The sequence below is a fragment of the Trachinotus anak genome, unplaced genomic scaffold (assembly GCF_046630095.1).
Source record: "Trachinotus anak isolate AG129_WGS33_773 ecotype Australia unplaced genomic scaffold, CSIRO_AGI_Tana_v1 ptg000012l, whole genome shotgun sequence".
NCBI classification, from domain to species: Eukaryota; Metazoa; Chordata; class Actinopteri; order Carangiformes; family Carangidae; genus Trachinotus; species Trachinotus anak.
In genome coordinates, this window is record NW_027273863.1 from 26,925,362 (window position 1) to 26,945,344 (window position 19,983).

Sequence of the window (19,983 nt, forward strand, 5' to 3'; positions counted from 1 at the left end):
ACCTGCAACTCTGATCAATGTCTGACAAAATATAAAAATAATACTTTGAATTCTATTAGATGAGATGTTTTGAAGGGTATCTGTCAGCTGCTCCCCTCCTCTTCCATATTCTCCAGCTTTAACCACCACCCTCCTCTTCCACAGGCTCCTGTTGTAAATCCTCTGCTTCATCTGTCACCTAACCCTCCTGTCTTTCTCCATCTCTCCTCCTCTTCCTCTGTCTCTCCTCATATTCTACTTACATCTTCTCGTCTTCCATCTCTTCATCCTGGAGTTTTTCTACCTTTCACTCAGATCTTTTTTCTGGATCCACCTTTCACTTCCTCTTCCCTTCTCGTGCTCTCTTTTCTCAGACTTTCACCTTCCCTTTCTCTACATCCCAAACTTTTCCCCCATCCCGACCCTCCTCCTCCTCTTCCTCCTCCGCCTCCTCATCTTGTAGGTGAGCTGCATGATTGGGCGGCAGGTTGGAGGGGAAGGCTTATGGAAATCACATGGTTCACATCTCCAGCTCTGTGAGACGCCATTTTGGAGGAAAGTTTGGAATTTGCGGACCTGGGGAGGAGGAGGAGGAAGAAGAAGGAGGAAGAAGGGACAGAGAGGAGGGATTTACACTCAGAGAAGTTTGACACGAATGCACAACGCAGGCTGTGCCGGGAATAACACACACAAGTGTTCGCACCAGTGCGGGATAAGTCAGCCTGGGCTTGGCGCGGCTGACTGGAGCTGTGCCAGCAGCCCGGACTCTGAACTTTTTTTCCGGGATAAGCATCGAAGCCCCGGAGCTGCTCGTCCGCCTGCACCACAGCGGGCAGCTCATGCATGCTCCGCCTGCTCAGCCCGCACGGAAACACGGTGTTTTTTACACGGAGTCTGGCGCACGGCAGGTCCCGGTGGGTGGAAGCCACATCCGTACTTTCCTTTCCCGCCGCGGTCAGCCTGCGCGGGGCACGCCGGCCGGAGAGCGCCTCTGACGGGGAGCCGCGGCACAGAGAGTCGGTAACAGGCGGCGCTCACCGGAGCTTCTCTCCGGCTCCTGCTCGCTCCCTTTGGCAGAGGTTCAGCCGGGAGCCCGGAGCTGTTGTCCCCGCTGCTGTCCCCGGAGACCCGGGCTGTTATTCTCGTCGGACGCGTCAGTTTCCCCCTGACGGCGAGTTTGTTTGTCGGAGGAACTTGGTGCCGTTTCTTCAGCCCCGACTTGGAGCGGTGACAGCGGGGTTCAACCGGCGGAATCATCCGTAGAAACGTCCCGAGCGGGGGGTGTGTGTGGCTAACACGGAACTAGCTCCAGCACCGAGCCGAGCCAGACCCGACCATGCCCGTCAGAAAGAAAGGTAACCCGCTTTCACGACACGTTCCCCAGCGAGCTAGCTCGGCTAGCCGCTGCCTGCCGGGGGCTCACACACACAGACACACACAGACACACACACACACTGACACACACACACACACACACACACACTGACACACACTGACACACAGACACACACTGACACACACACAGACACACACACTGACACACACACACACTGACACACACACAGACACACACACAGACACACACACTGACACACACACAGACACACACACTGACAGACACACACACACACTGACACACACTGACACACACACAGACACACACACACACTGACACACACACAGACACACACACACACTGACACACACTGACACACACACACACACACACACACTGACACACACACACACACACACACAGACACACACACACTGACACACACACACACACTGACACACACACACTGACACTGACACACACAGACACACACACACACACACACACACACACACACACAGACACACACACACACACACACACACACACACTGACACACACAGACACACTGACACACACACACACTGACACTGACACACACAGACACACACTGACACACACTGACACACAGACACACACACAGACACACACAGACACACACAGACACACACATACACACACAGACACACGCTGACTCACACAGACTCACACTGACACACACAGACACACACACACACACACACACACTGACACACACACACACTGACACACACTGACACACACAGACACACACTGACACACTGACACACACAGACACACACACACACACTGACACACACACACACTGACACACACAGACACACACTGACACACTGACACACACTGACACACACAGACACACACACTGACACACACAGACACACACACACTGACACACTGACACACACAGACACACACAGACACACACACACACTGACACACACAGACACACACAGACACAGACACACACAGACACACACTGACACACACAGACACACACAGAGACACACAGAGACACACTGACACACTGACACACACAGACACAGACACACACAGACACACACTGACACACAGACACACACAGACACACACTGACACACACAGAGACACACAGAGACACACTGACACACACTGACACACACTGACACACACAGACACACACAGACACACAGACACACAGACACACACAGACACACAGACACACAGACACACACAGACACACAGACACACAGACACACACAGACACACACAGACACACAGACACACTGACACACACTGACACACACAGAGACACACAGAGACACACTGACACACTGACACACACAGACACAGACACACACAGACACACACTGACACACTGACACACAGACAGACACACACACACTGACACACACAGACACACACAGACACACAGACACACAGACACAGGTAGGACCCGACCTGAACACGCTCCACACCGACCCTCTCGGCCTCGCCGCGCCGCGCCAGGCAGGTGAAGTGAGTTGAAGTGGGGCTAGCCGGTTAGCCGCCGCTGCTAACCAAGTAGTATGTGGGGCACCTTGTCCGGAGACGAGCCCAACTAAAAATAAACTAATATGAATGAAATATTTACAGCCTCGAACAGCTGAACGGGAAATTTAGAGAAAACATCCGCACATACTTTTCTCATTGATAAGCGTTTTACTTTTATTCCTGAAACAGTCAGATTATCAAACTGTGTCAGTTGTGTCAAATAGTGTGTTAATAGCAGCCTAATTATACTCAGTAATTATATTTTAACTCCCACAGCATCAGCACAGTCCTTTCACAGGGACACAGGTTTGTTGTGACATGCAGTAAATCTGAAATAATAGTTTAACTTCACCTCTTTGAACCATGTAAGTCACTTAAGTTTCCCTGGGCTGCATCTATGGGTATTTTTATTATGAACACACACATATATAAATGTTATTTTGATTTGTGTCTGTAGAATAACAAAAAGACAAATACCCATCATAAGTTCTCTGAAACCAAAGTAATCTACAGTTGTTTTTTTAACCTTGCATCAGTTGTCCGTCAAATATCTGTGCATTTCAGGGTCTGTGCAGTTTTGTTTATTTTAGTTCAGTCTATTATTTTTACATCAAATCATCCACAACTACAAAAAGTCTCAAGTCCATAATTTACTTGCTTCCTCATCCTTGATGTGTGAAGTCAGACGTCCAGACACTAAATCATAAAGTCACGACTGGGACGATCGGCTCACAGGTTTCTGTCATGTTTGACTACTTCTGTAAATTGTGGTTGTGACCTTTAAAAGCTGCAACCAGCAGTCAGCAGTCACTTTTTTTATCAGTCTTGTTTTTTTTAATTGAACTCTGTTGTCTGTCGATTGTCAGAAGCTCTTGTGATGTGTGTGAGGCTGAGGTGTTTTGTTTTGTCGGATCAACAGTCCAGGAGTCAAAGATATTCAGTCTGACGATCATATGAGAAAAAACCTCACATTGGAGAAGCGGGAACCAGAGGACGTTTGGTGTTGTAGCTTAAAAAACTGACTGAAATGATGATTAATTTTCAGCTCATGTAGTAATTGACAGCTGAGCTCTGAATAAAGGTCAGTGTCTCAGGCTCAGCTCAGAGGACGGCGTCGGGTCAGCTCTGGGTTTATAGCACATGAAAACGTCTGATGATAAAGTAGTGAAGATGTCAGAAACCTGAGGCCTGAGCTGTAAAACTGGAACCACAGGATATTTTTTACTTTATTTTGTAAGTATCTGATTTTCTCAGCAGCGTTATTCCTCTATGATCCATGTTAAATATAAAATCAATTGCAGGCGTCCTGGCAGCGTTTAGCAGTGGAGGTCGACCACTTCTGTTTAAACAGCTGCGAACTCAGCTAAGTTTTATTTCTCAAAGATTAATACACGTGTATGAACTAAAGCAGAGGCGATATTTCACACAAATGTGATGTATTTAATTGAAGTGGCTTCAGATTAGGTCTTTCTGGCTTGTTTTAAAGAGAGGCGGCGCCTCCCCATCACCCTGTGTGACACGTCCCATATGACTGTGACCTCTGAGTTTCCTCTTTTAATATGAATCATTTTCACTGACCTGCACAGGTGAAACTGTCCAGCACGAGAACAAAACGTCGGAGAAGAGAAACTAAATGACAAAAACATTTACTGTCCTGGTAGTTTCTTTCCCCCTCATAATTATCGTCAACAGTTTTGGGGGAGGGGTGTCCTGACCCCCCGAGAGGGAACCACTGGTTCAGGCCTTTCTCCTCTTGCTAAGATAAGATGGTTAAACAGTTAATCTGATTTCTTCTTATTTAGTTGATTTCTTCAGCAGCAGAATCAGACGTTTTCACGTCTTATAAACCCAGAGCTGACCTGGTGCTTCTGAACCTCAGGTCCTGACTTTTATTTAGAGCTGGTTTGTCAGTTCATCAAAAGTGTAAGTTGATCAACAGAAAATTAATTGTCAATAATTTTGATTAACGATCATTAACTTTAGCAGAAACGCCAAACATCCTGTGAAATGTGAGGATTAGCTTCTTTTCTGTGAAACAAATATCTCTGGGTTGTGGACAGTCTGAAGACGTCACCCTGGCTTCTGTGGATTTTTTCTGTGGGTTAATGGACTGAATAATCGGCAGCCCCACACTTAAAGTTTCAACTCTACATCTGACTCTTTGTCAGGGTCCTTTGAAAAGTCTTACACAGAGGTCGTCTCAGATTTTATTTACTATTGTTCCACTTTGTCTTTGGTCAAAATGAGTCGACGTCTTCAGCAGCAGAATCAGATGTTTTGATGTTTTATAAACCCAGAGCTGACCTGATCAACTGACCCGATTAATCAATACTTTTAATCAACAATTAATTGTTTAAAATCATTTCCATCCAACGTCCTTTGGTTCCAGCCTGTGAAATCTGAGGATTGGACATTTGCAGACATTACACTGAACATTTTTCTGACAGTTTACAGAACAAAGAATCAGCAGATGAGTCTGTAATAAAAATAATAGTTAGTTAAGCCCAACACTTCCAACCAGGCCCATAAAAAGGCTTGAATAAAGTCAAAAATGTTTCAAATATCAGGCCTTTAAGGTCATTAAATTGTCTTAAATCTGAATGATTACTTCTTAACTTCAATGTAAGCATTTCATCTGAAGCAGAATTAGTTTCTCCAGCGGCAGAATCAGATGTTTTGATTACACTCATTTCTATTGGAAAAGTTGAACTAAACTCCATTTATTGGGATAATCAAATGGAAAATCTTTTAATATTTGGGCTTTTAAAGTATGATCTCTCTGGGATATCTCCGTGCAGCCAGTACAGCTCAGTATTTCAGCGCTGAGGGATTGTTGCTGCAGAAAAGCAGTTGTGGCTCTGTCTGTCTGCTCAGCTCAAACTACACTTCACTGCCGTCGCGTCTCAGATCAGTTTTCATTAGTGGCTGAGGCCCAGAATGAAGCGGCAGCAGCGGCCGCTCCGTCGTGTCCCCGACTCACCTCTGCTGCTTCCTCCTCCTGTTGTCCAGACGCACAGCGAGCTCTGCTGCTGCTGGAGGAGTACCGGGCCAAGCTGACCCACACAGAGGACCGGCAGCTCCGACACTCCATCCAGAGGGTCATCGACATCTTCCAGAGCAACCTCTTCCAGGCTCTCATAGGTACGATCGCCTCTTCCTTCACCCACAAACCCTTTGCACACAGTCTACACATCTTTGTCTCTGTCAGGTAACTTTCCAGTCCTGGAAAGTCCTGAAAAAATACACCAAAGATCTTGGAAAATAAGGAGCTGTCCTGAAAAAGTCTCATCAGGTGCTTTGATAAACTGATGAATAGATGAATATAAAACACTCAGTTCAGAGATAAGGAAAATGTTTGACCAGAAAAGGTTTGATTTGGCTCACAAGACAAAATGAACCGAACTGACCCTGGTTTAGTTTCACTCCTGGTTCCTGTTTGTTTCTTTGTGTCACTGTTTCTGATCATCCTCATCAGAGCTGTGTTACGTTCAAACCTCTCCTGCTGCGGCTGCTTTGTACTGAAGCTTCCCCTGGTCAACTGGCAGGATGCTTTTATTGTGCAGAAGTCATAGTAACTGAGTTAGTGGAGCTTCATGAACACCTTTAACCTGTGATCGACCAAGTTGAAGCCGCTGTGGAGAGCAGAGCGAGAGAGATGGATTTTTACAGCTGTATTCATTTCTTGATTGATTTTAATTTGATGCAGGAGTCGGGTTGGGCCTGTGTTTCTGTATCAGTGGAGCCAAATCTCTGGCTCCTGTGTCAGTCCAGTGATGTGTGTTGTGTGCTGATGATTTTAATTCTTCATTGAGGGTCAAACATCAGCTGATAAATATCAGTGGACTGATAATGGTGACCTCTCTGACCTGGTAGGTCTGTAGGTAAGAGTCGGGCATTGTGGCTGTTTGTTTCCTCTGTGTGAGCCGTCGCAGCGGGGCGAGAGGTCGTAAAGGTCATTGGTGTGTCGGTGTGACCCTCCGGGGGCTGAGGGTAGAGCACGCAGCCAGAGCAAACAGCAGCAGCATCTGGAGGAAAAAGAAAACTCTGAAGGAATCAGCTGATGAGATTAACTTCCACCCGGTGCTGGTCCAGCTCAGAACCCCAAACACCCGTCTGGTACCGGGAGACCCGAACCCTCCGGACAGGGTGATGGTTGTAAATACAAGATGCTGCAGCTACAGCACAAGACTGTGAATATAATGACATGACAAATGATTATCACAGTAAGATCCATGTTGTTACCATCATAAACAATATGACCTAAAACACCACTGGTTCTGATGTATCTGCTGCTCTGCCTTCATAATTAGAGTTAGTTAGTTGATGGAAACACACGATTCCCTGTTTTTATTTTGCAGAATTTTTTAATGTTTGAAACATTTAATGGGAACATAATTACTGACATTTCACACCTGGTTTTATTTATTAAAGAAATACATTCTTTGTTAAAATTTGCAGCACAATGATCTCTGCTGCTGACCTGCAGAGGGAAACTCAAACCAATCCAAGTGCAAATGAATCACTACATTTATTCTGTAATGTGATCAGCGGGTTTGCTTTGTGTCATAAGGGAAACCAACTCATTAGATATTTATGAGGGTGAATGTACGAGATCTTTAAATCGTCCTCTTACACGTCAGCTGACGGCCGCTGAGTTTGATAAACCACCGGTCAGCTGAAACACGTCGGGGTCTGACTGAACTTCACAGCATCAGCAGACTCTGCTTCAGGAGGGGAAGGAGCTTCTTAACCAGACGACAGCGGAGGCTCGAGTCTTTCGGTTTCTTTTCATCCTGCAAAACATCCAGTTCAGGTTCCTGCTCTCAGCATCTTCATCACTAATGGATGAGTGGAAATCATCAGTGTGAACTCAGTGGCCTGGTTCCTGCTCTCCATCTTCATCCTCCTCCTGTTTGTTTCCTCTGCTGCTCGAAGCATCCTCAGGTTTTCTGTTGGTTTGTGAGGCTTCACTGGTCATTGATGGATTATTGACTGATGACACATGGCATCAGATCTGCAGCTAGTGATTACTGTCACTGATCTGCAGATCATTGTCTTGATTAATGTTTTTTATTTTATTTTTTGGGGCTTTTTATGTCTTTTATTATAGCTCAGTGAAGACTGTCGAACTAGTGACTGCCTGCTAAGAGCGTCTTGTGCTCAACACGGTACGCGTCCCGACCACCGGGCCGCCCATTGTCTTGATTAATTGATTGTTTCATCTAAACATTAGAAAACACGTCCCTTATACCCACAGTGTTGTCTTCTCTTTACTTATGCAGACAATTTGAAGATGAGAAGCCAAAGTTCTTCATAATTTACAACAACATCAAACAAAGAAAAGCTGCATATTCTCACATTTGAGAAGCTTGAACTCTGTAATGTTGTTGTAACAGTGACTCAAAGCTTTAATAACGTAATTGATTAATTATTTTCAGCTCTGTGGCATCTTTTGTTTATGTTTTGTTGCGTGATTTTTGATTTAAACAATAAGAAACCAGTTTAAAGTTAGAGCTGCTGGAGGAGTAAAACTGCTGTTATTGTGAGATATTTGATTCTTCTGCTCTTGAGTTGAGCTCATTGGTTTACTCATCTTTACCTGTTTGTTCTGGGCATTAAAGTGAATGTCTCCAATATTAAGGGCTGAGTTTGGTGTTTTAGATCTGATACAAAAAAAAAATCTTATTGAAAGGTTTGTTTTTTCTCCAGAGAGGAGATGGAGCTGATTAATGATAACTCTGTAAGTTTATATGTAAAAAGTCTGAATGAAAATTTTGCTCATGAGCTGCACTTTCTCTGACCAAAGATCCTTTGTGAGGTGAAAGAAGCATCACTCTGTACCACATCTCCTGTGATCACTGTAGTTCACTGTGGACCATCCCAGGGCTTCAGATTCACTAGATACTGGATTTAGATCATGACTGGAATCAGTATCTATACTAATGAGAATTATTTAAATCTGATTATGTTTATGATGACAAGTTTAACAATGACTTTCGAGATTAACTGTTGATAAAATGTCAGCAAATTGTGTAAAATCCCAGTTTCCCAGAGCTCATGTTGTTGTTGTCAGACTAACTAAAGATGAACAATTTATTGTCTTAGAAGAACAAAGTATTCATATTTGAAAAGCTGATTTTAAAGTTACCTGAAAGACAGAGAAATGATCAGAATTGTTGCAAATAAATTTTTATAACTTGACTAATCATTGCAGCTCCAATCCAATCCACCTGGATGATATAATACAATAATATAATTGTTTTAATTAACCGCCCCCCCGCACCCACCTTACTCAATGAAAACAGCATAATTATAATGTGGTCATATCATCACAATATGTTTCCACAAAGATTAAAAACTGTATAAAGTGTGAAGAGATGAAAACATCAGATGTGTGTGGAGTGATGATGAGGAGGCTGAGCTTCCTCCATCACGTCCTCCACATGGTTTTCTTCATCTTCTTCGGTGGTTTAATGGCAGCTCCATCAACCAGTCGACTCACATTCACTCAGCAGCAGAGGAGGAGACAAAAAATTAAGTTTGAGTGGAAGCCGTGACTTTAAATAATAATTAACTTTGTACAAACTACTCCCCCCCCCCCATGTCTCAGGCCTCGGTGGGTTTGTCACGCTCACCCTGACATCCCAGCATCTGAGTGTCACTGATGAAAAATAGATTTCTGCCACACATTTTCCAATCTGCCAACCCCCCCCTCCAAAAAAAAAAGATGTCTGCAGCAGGCCGAGCACAGTGTAATCCCTCTGTGGACACGACGATTACCCCCAGTTCATAATCCCCGTCCACTGCTGCTGATTTACAGAGAGCCGTGTGCGTCAGCTTCTGTTTTTCTTCCCATTCTTTCAGTTGGGACTGGCCTGATTCCTCTCAGAGAAACAGATGGCATCCATCGAATCTTTTCAATTTCATAAATCAACGTTCAGTTCCCAGCCCTAAAGATTTGGATGATATTCTGCTAGTTCCAGTGCCTCTGACCTCTGCAGATTTTGGCCGACCCAGAGTTTTTATGCCAAGGTTCAAAGGTCAAAACTGGAGCTGCAGCTAATGATTATTTTGATTGAGCGATAAATTGCCCGACGTTTGAACTGGTGACGTCTTGAATCGTCTGTAATCATATGAAACCAATGAAACCAGTGAAGCATCACATCTGAGGCCACAGTTTCACAGATCCAGTGAAACAGCCGAACACCTGTAAACTGTAGACATTTGTGGTTGTTAGATGATGAATCTTGATGATGTTGATGATCCTCTCAATGTGTTTCAAATACATTTTTACTTTACTTTACTTTACATGTCTGGTAGTTGGTGAGAGGAAGTTTATTTTCCTTGTTTTAAAAAAAAAAAAAAAATCAAAAGTGACAGTTTCAGGGGAAAAAGTTGGCTCCACATACTGTAAATTCTCAAACAGTGGACGTAAAAAACCAGGCCTTTATTGACACGAGGTTGTCGTCGTGAGCCGAGGCCCTGATAGCAGCAGCAGTATGAATAGGTGTGGTCTTATATTAGACTGTACAACAGAGGCTGTTGTGTCAGAGTCAGCAGTCTAACCAGATAATATGATCACAGAAACAGCTGCTCTCTGATCAGACACCAAGTCTCTTCACAAGCTCCAGCTCTGTCGACTGTCCTTAACTTATTTATGAGAACAGTAGAAGTAAAGAGCCGCTGTGTTTCTCAGAAAACCGGTCTGCTCAGACATGTGCCACCCTCAAAATGTCATTTGGTCCTGTATCATATGTTCATTCGATTACTGCAGAGAGCTGGACCTGTGTTCATCAGACTGTTCCACACAGGCGGGTGTTTATTTTCAGGTTTGAATTCCCCTAATCTGAGCAAGATTATGGAAAACAACACAAGACAAAGGCTACGTTCACATTACCAAATTTTCATTTTCCTAACGATCTCGTAGTTGAGGCTGATAAGAGCCAATCAGGAGCCACCGTGGGCATTTACGCCTTCGTTTCCAAAGATCTCTGCTTCTGTCCGTCCAGACTACAACACAACCTGGAGTTTTAGACTAAAATGGGTCCAGTAGCGTTTCTGAAAGTCTCAGAGTGATGTGGACGGGAGGTGAAAACGCAGCAAAAGAGATGAGTTTTAAAACGAAAACATAGTTGTGTGCACGAGGCCAAAGTCAGCTCAAAGACCCTGACTCTGATGGCGGGCGGTGGTATCGCTACACTAATGAATGACCCCTCCCCAAAAAATGGGCCATGAGCAAAACACAATGGAAAAGCAAGTTAACGTAAAACCGACAGTCTGCGTGGAGAAAAATCACCCGGAAAAAACAGAAATGGACATTGAGTGATCCAGAGAAAACGCTTTCATCGAGATGTCTTGTAGATAAAAACGGGACAGCCCCACGAAGATGATGAAGACCTGATTGAAGCGAAGGATATGTTGTGTGAAGGCCTCGGCTGTGACACGATCCCCGACTCGGCGCCAGTTGAGTCTAATCTGTTTAAGAATCATAAAAACAACCAAAACTGACTCTTGTTTCATCTTCATCATCGTGTTGAGACGTTTTCCTCAGAATCAACACTGATCCAGTGACTTGTCGATTGGCTCAGAGCTGCTGTAGCTTTTCTCCAAACACAGGACTGATGGACGTGGACCTGCCTGCCCGTTAGATCCAGTATTTTCTGATACTAGCATCAGTATTGGAACAGCTCTGGTTCATACAGTCCTCACACACACTTCCTGTGATGGAGGAGCGGAGTGAATCAGTGCTCTGATCCCTGCTCTACAGAGAAGTAACGACACATCACCACATTATGTTTATTATGAGAAGTGAACAAATCTTGGGTTCGTTATGAAGCTGGTGTGAAAGGATGAATCTTGGGAAACACTCTGTCGTCTGTGTAGGAGCATATTACTCTCCTAACACTGCAGCACTGACCTCAGACTAGGTTTTTGTTGGTCAGTGATTCCCGCTCCCTGAAGATAACAGTGTGCCAACAATGTTCCTGACCACACCTCATTTTAAGACCTACACACCCATGAAGGCACAAGTGTGTTTGCTATTTAAACAATGTGGGAGCCGGACGGGAGAATGACAACTGTCGGTCTGAAGCTCGTGTGTTGAGCTTTGTGCTGCGTTTAAAGATAGAGCTCTGCCTCCAGGATATTGTAATGTGCTTTTTCCAGTTTTATAATGTTTCATAGACAAAACAATCAATCAATAAAATAATCTTCAGATTAATTGAAAATGAGAAAACAACTTATTTGCATTTTTGAAAATGAGAATATAAAACAAGCAGAGTTAACACATGCAGTGACTCAGCTAAAAGCCTGTGAAGGAAGAATGATATGTACATGTGAAACTAGGATATAAAATAATCTTTTGTGGACTTTCTGTCTAATTTGAATGAAAGCATCAGGAGGATTTTCCACTTTGGGAATTTTTTCGATTTGCTGTTGATGTTGGAGGCTTTTCTACGTAATGTTCATGTCACACAGCTGTCCTCTGCTCTATGTCCCGTAAGTCAGTCACATGACTACACACTTTTATTCTGAAGGAGCCAAGGTGAACTGAGACCTGAGCATGCAGCTGCTTCCTCCTCCTTAATTATCTCACTTCATTACTGAAACGAGGATGTAAAAAAATGATCAAAACAGATTTTACCAAAGCTCCCAGACCTCGACAGAAAAAGCTGAGCTGCGTCTTTGTCTCCGGAGATAAAACAGTTGTTTACTGGCAGAAAAGTTGTGGTGCGGAGTGAAACGAGTGCGACCGGAGGCAGCAGTGAAACGAAGAACAAGCTGCTGTGTTGAGTCCACAGTCAGAGACTCACTGTTGTCCTTGTGATAATGATGGTTAAAGGGTTTACACCTTTCGTTTGAGACACAGTCACATGGGTTATTATCCTGCTCCTGATTGGGTTAAGTCAGGCTTCACTGGTTCATTTATATTTTATTTTGAAGGGTTTTATGATGTAGAGAAGTAAAAACTCTCACACTTGAGTTTCAAAAGGAAATTTTTGGATACTAAAGAGTGTAGTTGTAATTTCCCAAAAAATATTTTTATTATCAGATAATCAAATAATAGTTTTGTTTGTAAAATCATCTCATTTTAAACTTTTCAAGTTGGAAAAGAAAAACATTTTTTCATTGTTAATTCTGAACAAAAACTAAAACCTTAATTAAGCTGCAGAAGTTTCCCACAGCCCGGTGACGTCTTTATGTTGTTTATGAGCAACAGTTCCTGACCTGACGCCTTTTAGTGAAACAGCAGAATATAAAAACTGCTGCGCCTGAATCTGAGGGTTTTGAACGGAGCTCTGTTGTGTTTTCAGGCAGAGGAACCTTGCTCAGGTTCTGTGTAGAACCTCATTCTCACAGACTGTGTATGAGCGTCTGTGGTTCCTGTCAAACTTGAAGCTCTAACTTGGGAAACAGCTTGTTGGTTTCACTGTAAAATGATCTCCAACAGTCTCTCATGATTCCTCAGACGTCTCTTTTTATTGGGCCTCAGCGTGGTGCTGCGTTTAAGGTCGTCCCCCGAGGACGTTCAGACTAACGCCAGAGACACCGGCCTCACCACCACCTCAGCAGTTAGTCTGACAGGCTGCTGCCAGGTCTTTACTTTCTCATCTAACACTTTAATCTGCTGAGGTCTAACGGCTTTTTTCTCAACTTTTACAGATCTTCTTAAATTAACCTTTTAAAGGATCTTGAACACAACATGACACTGAAGTGTTTTATATCAAGTTTGGCAGAAGAATCTCAGCTCCATGTGTCATGATGTGCAGCATGTAAAGAGATCATTTGGCCCTTCAGGCTGAAGAGTTTTTAAATTCTTCACATCCCTTGTGAAAACTAACCTTGACTCGTGTGGATGAAATGTTTTGGAGCTTGAAGCTGGTTAACCAAACCACTGGGTTCACAGAGTAGTGAAACATATGAATAAATTAGTAGATAAATATATAATATGTGAATGTCGAGGCTCCTAACTCCAGCAGTGAGCAAAATATGACCTCCAGAGAATAAACACACGATAAGAGAGTCTAAAGATTCCAACTGCGTTTGAACCATAGAAATACAAACATCAAGAAAACACAAAAAAAAACCCCAAACAAACATGTTTGCATGTTTGTCAACCCCTCAGGGTTGAAGGTCAGGAACCTGCAAAGGGTTTCCTGACAAATAACTGAGAGGAATAAGAGAATAATTGAAATTGTTTAAATGGTGCAGCCGGTTCACTAGTAACTGATTAGTCACCTACATGTTTGTTTTTATGCCTCCATGATGGAAACAGTCACAGCCGGAGGCTTCATGTTTCCGTCCGTCTTGTTCTCGTGAACACAACATCTCAGGAACACTTCGAGGGAACTTCTTCAAATTTGTGACTTCATAAAAACATGATATCTCAGGAACTCTTCAAGGGAATCCCTTCACCCTTGGCACAAATGTCCGCTGGGACTCAAGATGAACTGATTAGTTTTGTGGTCAAAGTTCAAAGGCCAAGATCAGTGTGACCTCATAAAACACCTTTTAACCACGCTAGTGGAGCTGGAGGGTCACTGAGGTCCGTGAGCTTCTTCCTCTGGGGAGTGTGAACCAGCAGGCGCTCAACATCCCCAGAACCAAGCTGCTGACCCGAACACAATATTAACAGAGCTGCTATCAAAAAGCTGGGAGATGGTTTGGACACAAAGTGGGAGCGTGGTATTTTTAGGTCTGACGTCAGCTTCTGTGCTATGTTGATATTTGGAGCTATTTTCAGTCATCAAAGGATTTTATATAACAGCTGATGATATCAGTGAAATCATGTCTTTGTCTGGGGCCTCTATTTTCTGATGTCGGACTGTGTTCAGACCTGGTGCATGATAGTTTGACCTGATGCGTCTCTGACGTGGCGACCCGTCTGTCGTCTGAGGGACTGGACGCTGCTTTAATCGTCAGTCAAAACAGAGTCTGAGGCTGAAGCTGCACAGACAAGATTACAGAGCGGAGTCACTGCAGCTCCACGTGGCACCGCTGCACCGTCACTCAGGCATGTGAGGCTTTTACTGTGAAAGAGCCGAGCTGAAGGAAGTCGCCCTGAACGGCCCAAGAAGTGCAGAGTTTAGTTTTCAGTGTGTGATGGCTGCGTCTCAACCCGACTTCTATGTTTTCAGCCTTTAGTGTGAATTTATCATGAAAGGAAAAACACACCTGTTAAAACTGAGGGGGTGGGAGTCCAATCTCTGTCCCATGAATCAGCCCCTCGTCATCACTCTCTTATTTCTGTTTGTCTTATTTTTCTCCGCTGTAGATATGTTACTGTGTTGTACATGAGCGGGTAAACACACCTTTGAGATTTGCACTGTCAGGAAACGCTTCCTGTGCATGTAAACTAAGAGCATGACTGGCCAGAGGTGGTGAACTAATCATGTACTTATGTTTTATTTCATTTCATAATATAATATTTATTTAATGTCTTCCAGGATAATTTTAGATCAGTGTATCCTCACACAGAGGAAACATCTATGGAGGACCAGACATGGCTCAGTTTAAAGGCCGAGAGTGGGTCAGACTTTCTGCAGCGATCGTCCCGAGGAGCTGTTGAAGTGCTGATCTGATGGTTTATGGGAAAACATCTGTGCGGGCCGACGGTCAGCTGCCCCGCCGAGCCAAAGAAAGCCTCGCTTATTTTAGATCTCCGCTCTGTGAGCTCTCCTCAGAGTTGTGCGTCCAAAAATAAGACAGCATGTTGGATGTGGCCGCTGGGCTGGAGGCTTTTTATAAGATCGGCCTCATGTTAACAGACTGACTGCAGCCTTAACCCACAGGGAGCAGCTCATAATATCAATCACACGATCGATCAATCACCATTAATGATCCTGTGAAGGGGAACCTGTGCACATGACAGCCCTCTCTTAAATAACAGTGAGTGTAGCCTGGTCCCAGATGAAGTAACAGCTGATTTGTGACAGTTTAAATCTGTTGAATGGAGCAGCAGAACCTCCAGCAGAACCTCCAGCAGAACCCCGTGGATCCACGTGTCTCTGGTTTTAATAAAACACATATTGTCCTCAGTTTCCTGCAGAATCACAGATACGACGACGTCCTGCTTGTTTGCAGTGACGGTGATTCACTTATCCCATTTTCTGGGGAATGTTTCTCACTTATTCTATTTTCCATCACGACATCTGTCTGTCTGCTGGTTTAAGCTTCAGTGTTAAACCAGTTCTAACTTTTTACACACAACCAGAGAAACAGGCTGTAGAGTAATAATATATTTGTACTGGTTCTGTGAGGAAGCATCCAAACGTTAATAACAACAGTGTGTTCCATTTATAAGTTCTGCAGTCAAGATGTTATTTAAATAAGCACTAGATATATTTAGGACTTGAACACCTCAACTCGCCGTGTGACCTGAAACTGTCCGTCGTGATGATCAGGGACGTTCCTGTGTCACGACCTCTGAGCGTTTAACAACACACGAGGTCGAGTCCTGTCAGCTTCTGTTGTTGTTGTAGCTCCCGCTCTCAACACCACGAGGTGACCTGATGAATGTTAGAACAGCTGAGAGTGACCTTTGACCTTTCCTCTCTTTACCAGGACACTGTCTGCTCTGTTGCCACTGAACAGAATGAGTCATGGTCTCAAACACTTTCCCCTCCGTCTGATTTCTGTCATCGAAACACCAGAGGTCTCCAAAGACTCCATTTCTAACTTCAGTCACAGTGAGAGAGAAAATTAGTTTGTCAATCTGCTTCAGAATCAGCACAAATTTGTTTCCAACATGTTTTGTTTGAGGTGGACAATTCATCTGAAGCTTTATCCAGACAACTCTGAGACTCTTCTCTTCAGCAGTTCAAATATTCGAAAGCATGAAAGTCGTCAGAATTGCAGAGTAACAGAGACAAAAAGTCTGGTTGGTTGTAGCGCAGTTTGTAAACAACAGACAACTGTGGGTGAAGAGCAGCGGCGAGCAACAAACAATCGAAAAAAGCGTCAAAGTGGCGAAAAGATCTGAATCTCAGAGTGAAATCAGAGTGGAAACAGGACGCAGATAGTGAATCAGACTGTGGATGTGGCCCACCCCTACCTGAGAGATCACCTGGTGCAGGACTTGACCTGCAGGTTAAAGAGAGGCTGAACATATAACATATAAAACTCTCATCCGTGGGGGATTAAAGACGCGTCTAAGTCAAGTTGTGTCTCGGCTTCAGAGAAGGTGCGTTTGGAGAAACTGAGGTGTTTCCCTCCGAGGGAACGGTGCACCTCCAGCGAAGTCGTTCTCAGGGATAAACGAACTGACTGATGTGTTGGAGGTTACGATGTGTGAACCAATGAGAACCCTTTGAGGTCACAGTGCTGAAAAGCTCTTGAGCTGTTTGAGTCTTTGTGTAACGACAGTGTGTGTGGTTGTGTCTCCCCTGCTGTGTCAGATATCCAGGAATTTTACGAAGTGACCTTATTGGACAGTCAGAGATGGGCGGAGTCTTCCAAGGGGGCGGACCCCACGGCGCCCATCAACCTGTGGGACTTCTCCAGCCTTCAAAGCACAACGGTGACCTCGGACACTCTGCCCAGCCTTAGCACCAGCATCGAGGTAAGAACGCACAACACGCCGACACACGTGGCTGCAAAAACACAACCTGTGTGTGACGGTGAGAACCGCCAGGCTGCCGTCGGAGCGTAGCAGCACTTCTTGGTAAAAATAGAAGGTAATAAAAATAGATCACACACAGGACGATGACTGAAGGTGCGCTTGTTTCCCTGCAGCTTGTTTGATGTGAACTGGTTCAGTCTCCTGTGTGGAGGAGGGACTGGGTGGTTTGTTTTCATCTGAACTGTCAGGGCCCGGGCCCCTGTAACTATCTGAATACTTTATAAATTATAATGTGGATTTTTTTAATATTATCTGACATCTTATTGACAAAACACTGAATTGGTCATTTTAAGAAAATATTAACCAGATTAGAGTCAATAAGGATGATAATCATTAATAATGATGTCAGGTTAACGGACTGCGCTGCCGTCAGTCACCACAAGTAGATTCTCTGATGCAAAGAGAAAATCCTCTGTAGACCAGACCGTCTCATTTTGGTGCAGCCCTCTGAAGGATTCAGCTCCTGAGCTGGGGCACAGCTCATTTCTACTCTGTTCTTCTGTTCAGTGTGAACATGAAATACACCAGAATTCAAGAGGCGACAGTGGATGGTTTTCAATTTGGTTACAGGTCCAAGTCGAGCTGGAAATGTGGAGTAATAAAGTTTACCAGGGAGCAGATGACGGTTTGAAAAGTCCTCTGGGGGATCAGTTGTTGGTCTGATTATCTGGAGCATCAGAGGCCTAAGGATGAATGAACTCATCCTGTCATCTGTGATGAGCACATTGATCAGATGACGTCTCTTCTCAGAGTGTAGAAGCTGTAAGTGTTGTCCTGAGCGGCCGAGACGATGTTTCCTGTCAGACGATACTTTCACATTAAAAGTATTGAGACATGAGAACATTAACAGCATCATCGCTCTGCCTGTGTTTCGTTCGCTGTTCGACTCTGTGCTGAGCTTTCTTCATCCAGGTGCAGCTTCGTTTCATCACCATGACGTTTACAGCGAGTGTGAGAGAGCGAGCAGGTCGAGGGGTCGTCGCTCAGACTGAACTGGGGTTAAAAACGTGACCTTTGCGGCCATGTCAGTGTCTGATGTCACAGCTTGATGATGTTGCGTTAACTTTTTGTGTTGTCACATGGCACAGATGATATTCAGTGTGTTACAGGACAGTGAGGAACAAAAAGAAAACGTGATGAATTTAAGGAACTTATATCTTCAGTTTTTGTTTTTTGTTTTTTTACAGACAAACTGTCTTAATGTTCTTAATGTGGAGCTTCGCTGCATCTGTCTCACTTTAAAGTGAACTCAATGTTCTGTGAGTTTGGATAAAACATTTGGATGTTTTTTATGTTTTGTAGAAACTAAAACACGAATCAGTTATTTGTGAAAATAATCGACGGGTTATTAATGACGACAGTAACCCTCAGCTGCAGCCTCAACGTGAACAGATGACGTGTTAGTGTCACTGTAAAAACACTTTGAGAGAGAGAGAGAGAGAGAGAGAGAGGCCGTGTTTTTGTCTGCAGTCAGTTTGTTCAGCAGTTGTTATCAGCTGTAGTTAAATATTATCTTTATTCAGAGCAGAATGACGATGACGTTCAGTCTGAAAGCAGCGAGAACCTCAAAGTAACAGGAAGTCGTTCACTCTCTGTTTGAGCCAGTGTCTCTTGCTGGTGAGCGGCGGCGTGCCCGTTGGCAGTGCGTCATCCAGAGTTGTGACACGGTTGAAATTTGTAAGATCAAGCTTTTTGAACGAACTTTGTATTTCATCTACGTCAGAGCGTGCACGAGCTTCAGCAGCGTCCTCGTCCTCGCAGCCGCAGCAAAGTTTTACAGTCTCGCTGCTTTTGGTCTGAGCGTAGTCAAGCAGCAGCATCTGCAGACAGACTCGCAGACTGAGCTCCAGGTCAGAAGCATCTGTCACTGAACACAGGACAACCAGATCCTCAGAAACGCCACTTTTATCCTCGTCTCATCGTTGAGGAGCAACAGTATGTTTTCCGAGCTTTAACATCACTGTGTAAAAGTCTGAAAACTAAAACCAGTGATGACATGAGGGAACAAACTGCAGCTCAGTAAAAGTAAAGACGACAAACAAAGCGATCTGCTGTCTGTGTGCAGCAGGATAAAAATGAGTACATTACCGTCAGCAGGCTTCTTTCATTTCTCTGTAATCCCCTGTTTTCACAACAGTTTATGGGATGAGTCAGAAATCCATGACATGTCATTTTCTCTCCTGGTATGAAATTGAATTTTGGAGCTGAAGTTTGTGGAGGACCAGCAGTAAACAGCTGGTGTCTGGATTTATTCCACACACACAGGAACTAAACACACTCGGCTCAGACACAGGACCTGAATCTGAAGTCAGGCAGGAGCATTGACGGCCTCCAACGAAGCAGCTGGTACGACATCTATTTTTTTAATTCTTTGTCTTATGGACGCACAAATATACACAATACAAGACAAAGTGTTCAAGAAAGAAAAAACATAAAACTCATTTCACACAGAACGATCAGATAATCATAGTTACTGTCTGCTGAGCTCATTTAAAAC

At 44.1% G+C, this 19,983-nt stretch overlaps 1 protein-coding gene across 18 annotated transcripts in view; it reads left to right on the forward strand.

The window, feature by feature from the left end:
* Window positions 1–527: 527 nt before the first annotated feature.
* LOC139628513 (discs large homolog 1-like protein) overlaps window positions 528–19,983 on the forward strand; it is a 101,153-nt gene continuing 81,697 nt past the window's right edge. For all 18 annotated transcript variants that reach the window (XM_071490204.1, XM_071490205.1, XM_071490207.1 and 15 more), the window contains exons 1-3: window positions 528–1,334; window positions 5,876–6,007; window positions 17,263–17,426. In XM_071490204.1, the coding sequence (XP_071346305.1) occupies window positions 1,316–1,334; window positions 5,876–6,007; window positions 17,263–17,426 (315 nt within the window). In that variant the 5' untranslated portion in view covers window positions 528–1,315. The remainder of the gene's footprint in view (window positions 1,335–5,875; window positions 6,008–17,262; window positions 17,427–19,983) is intronic.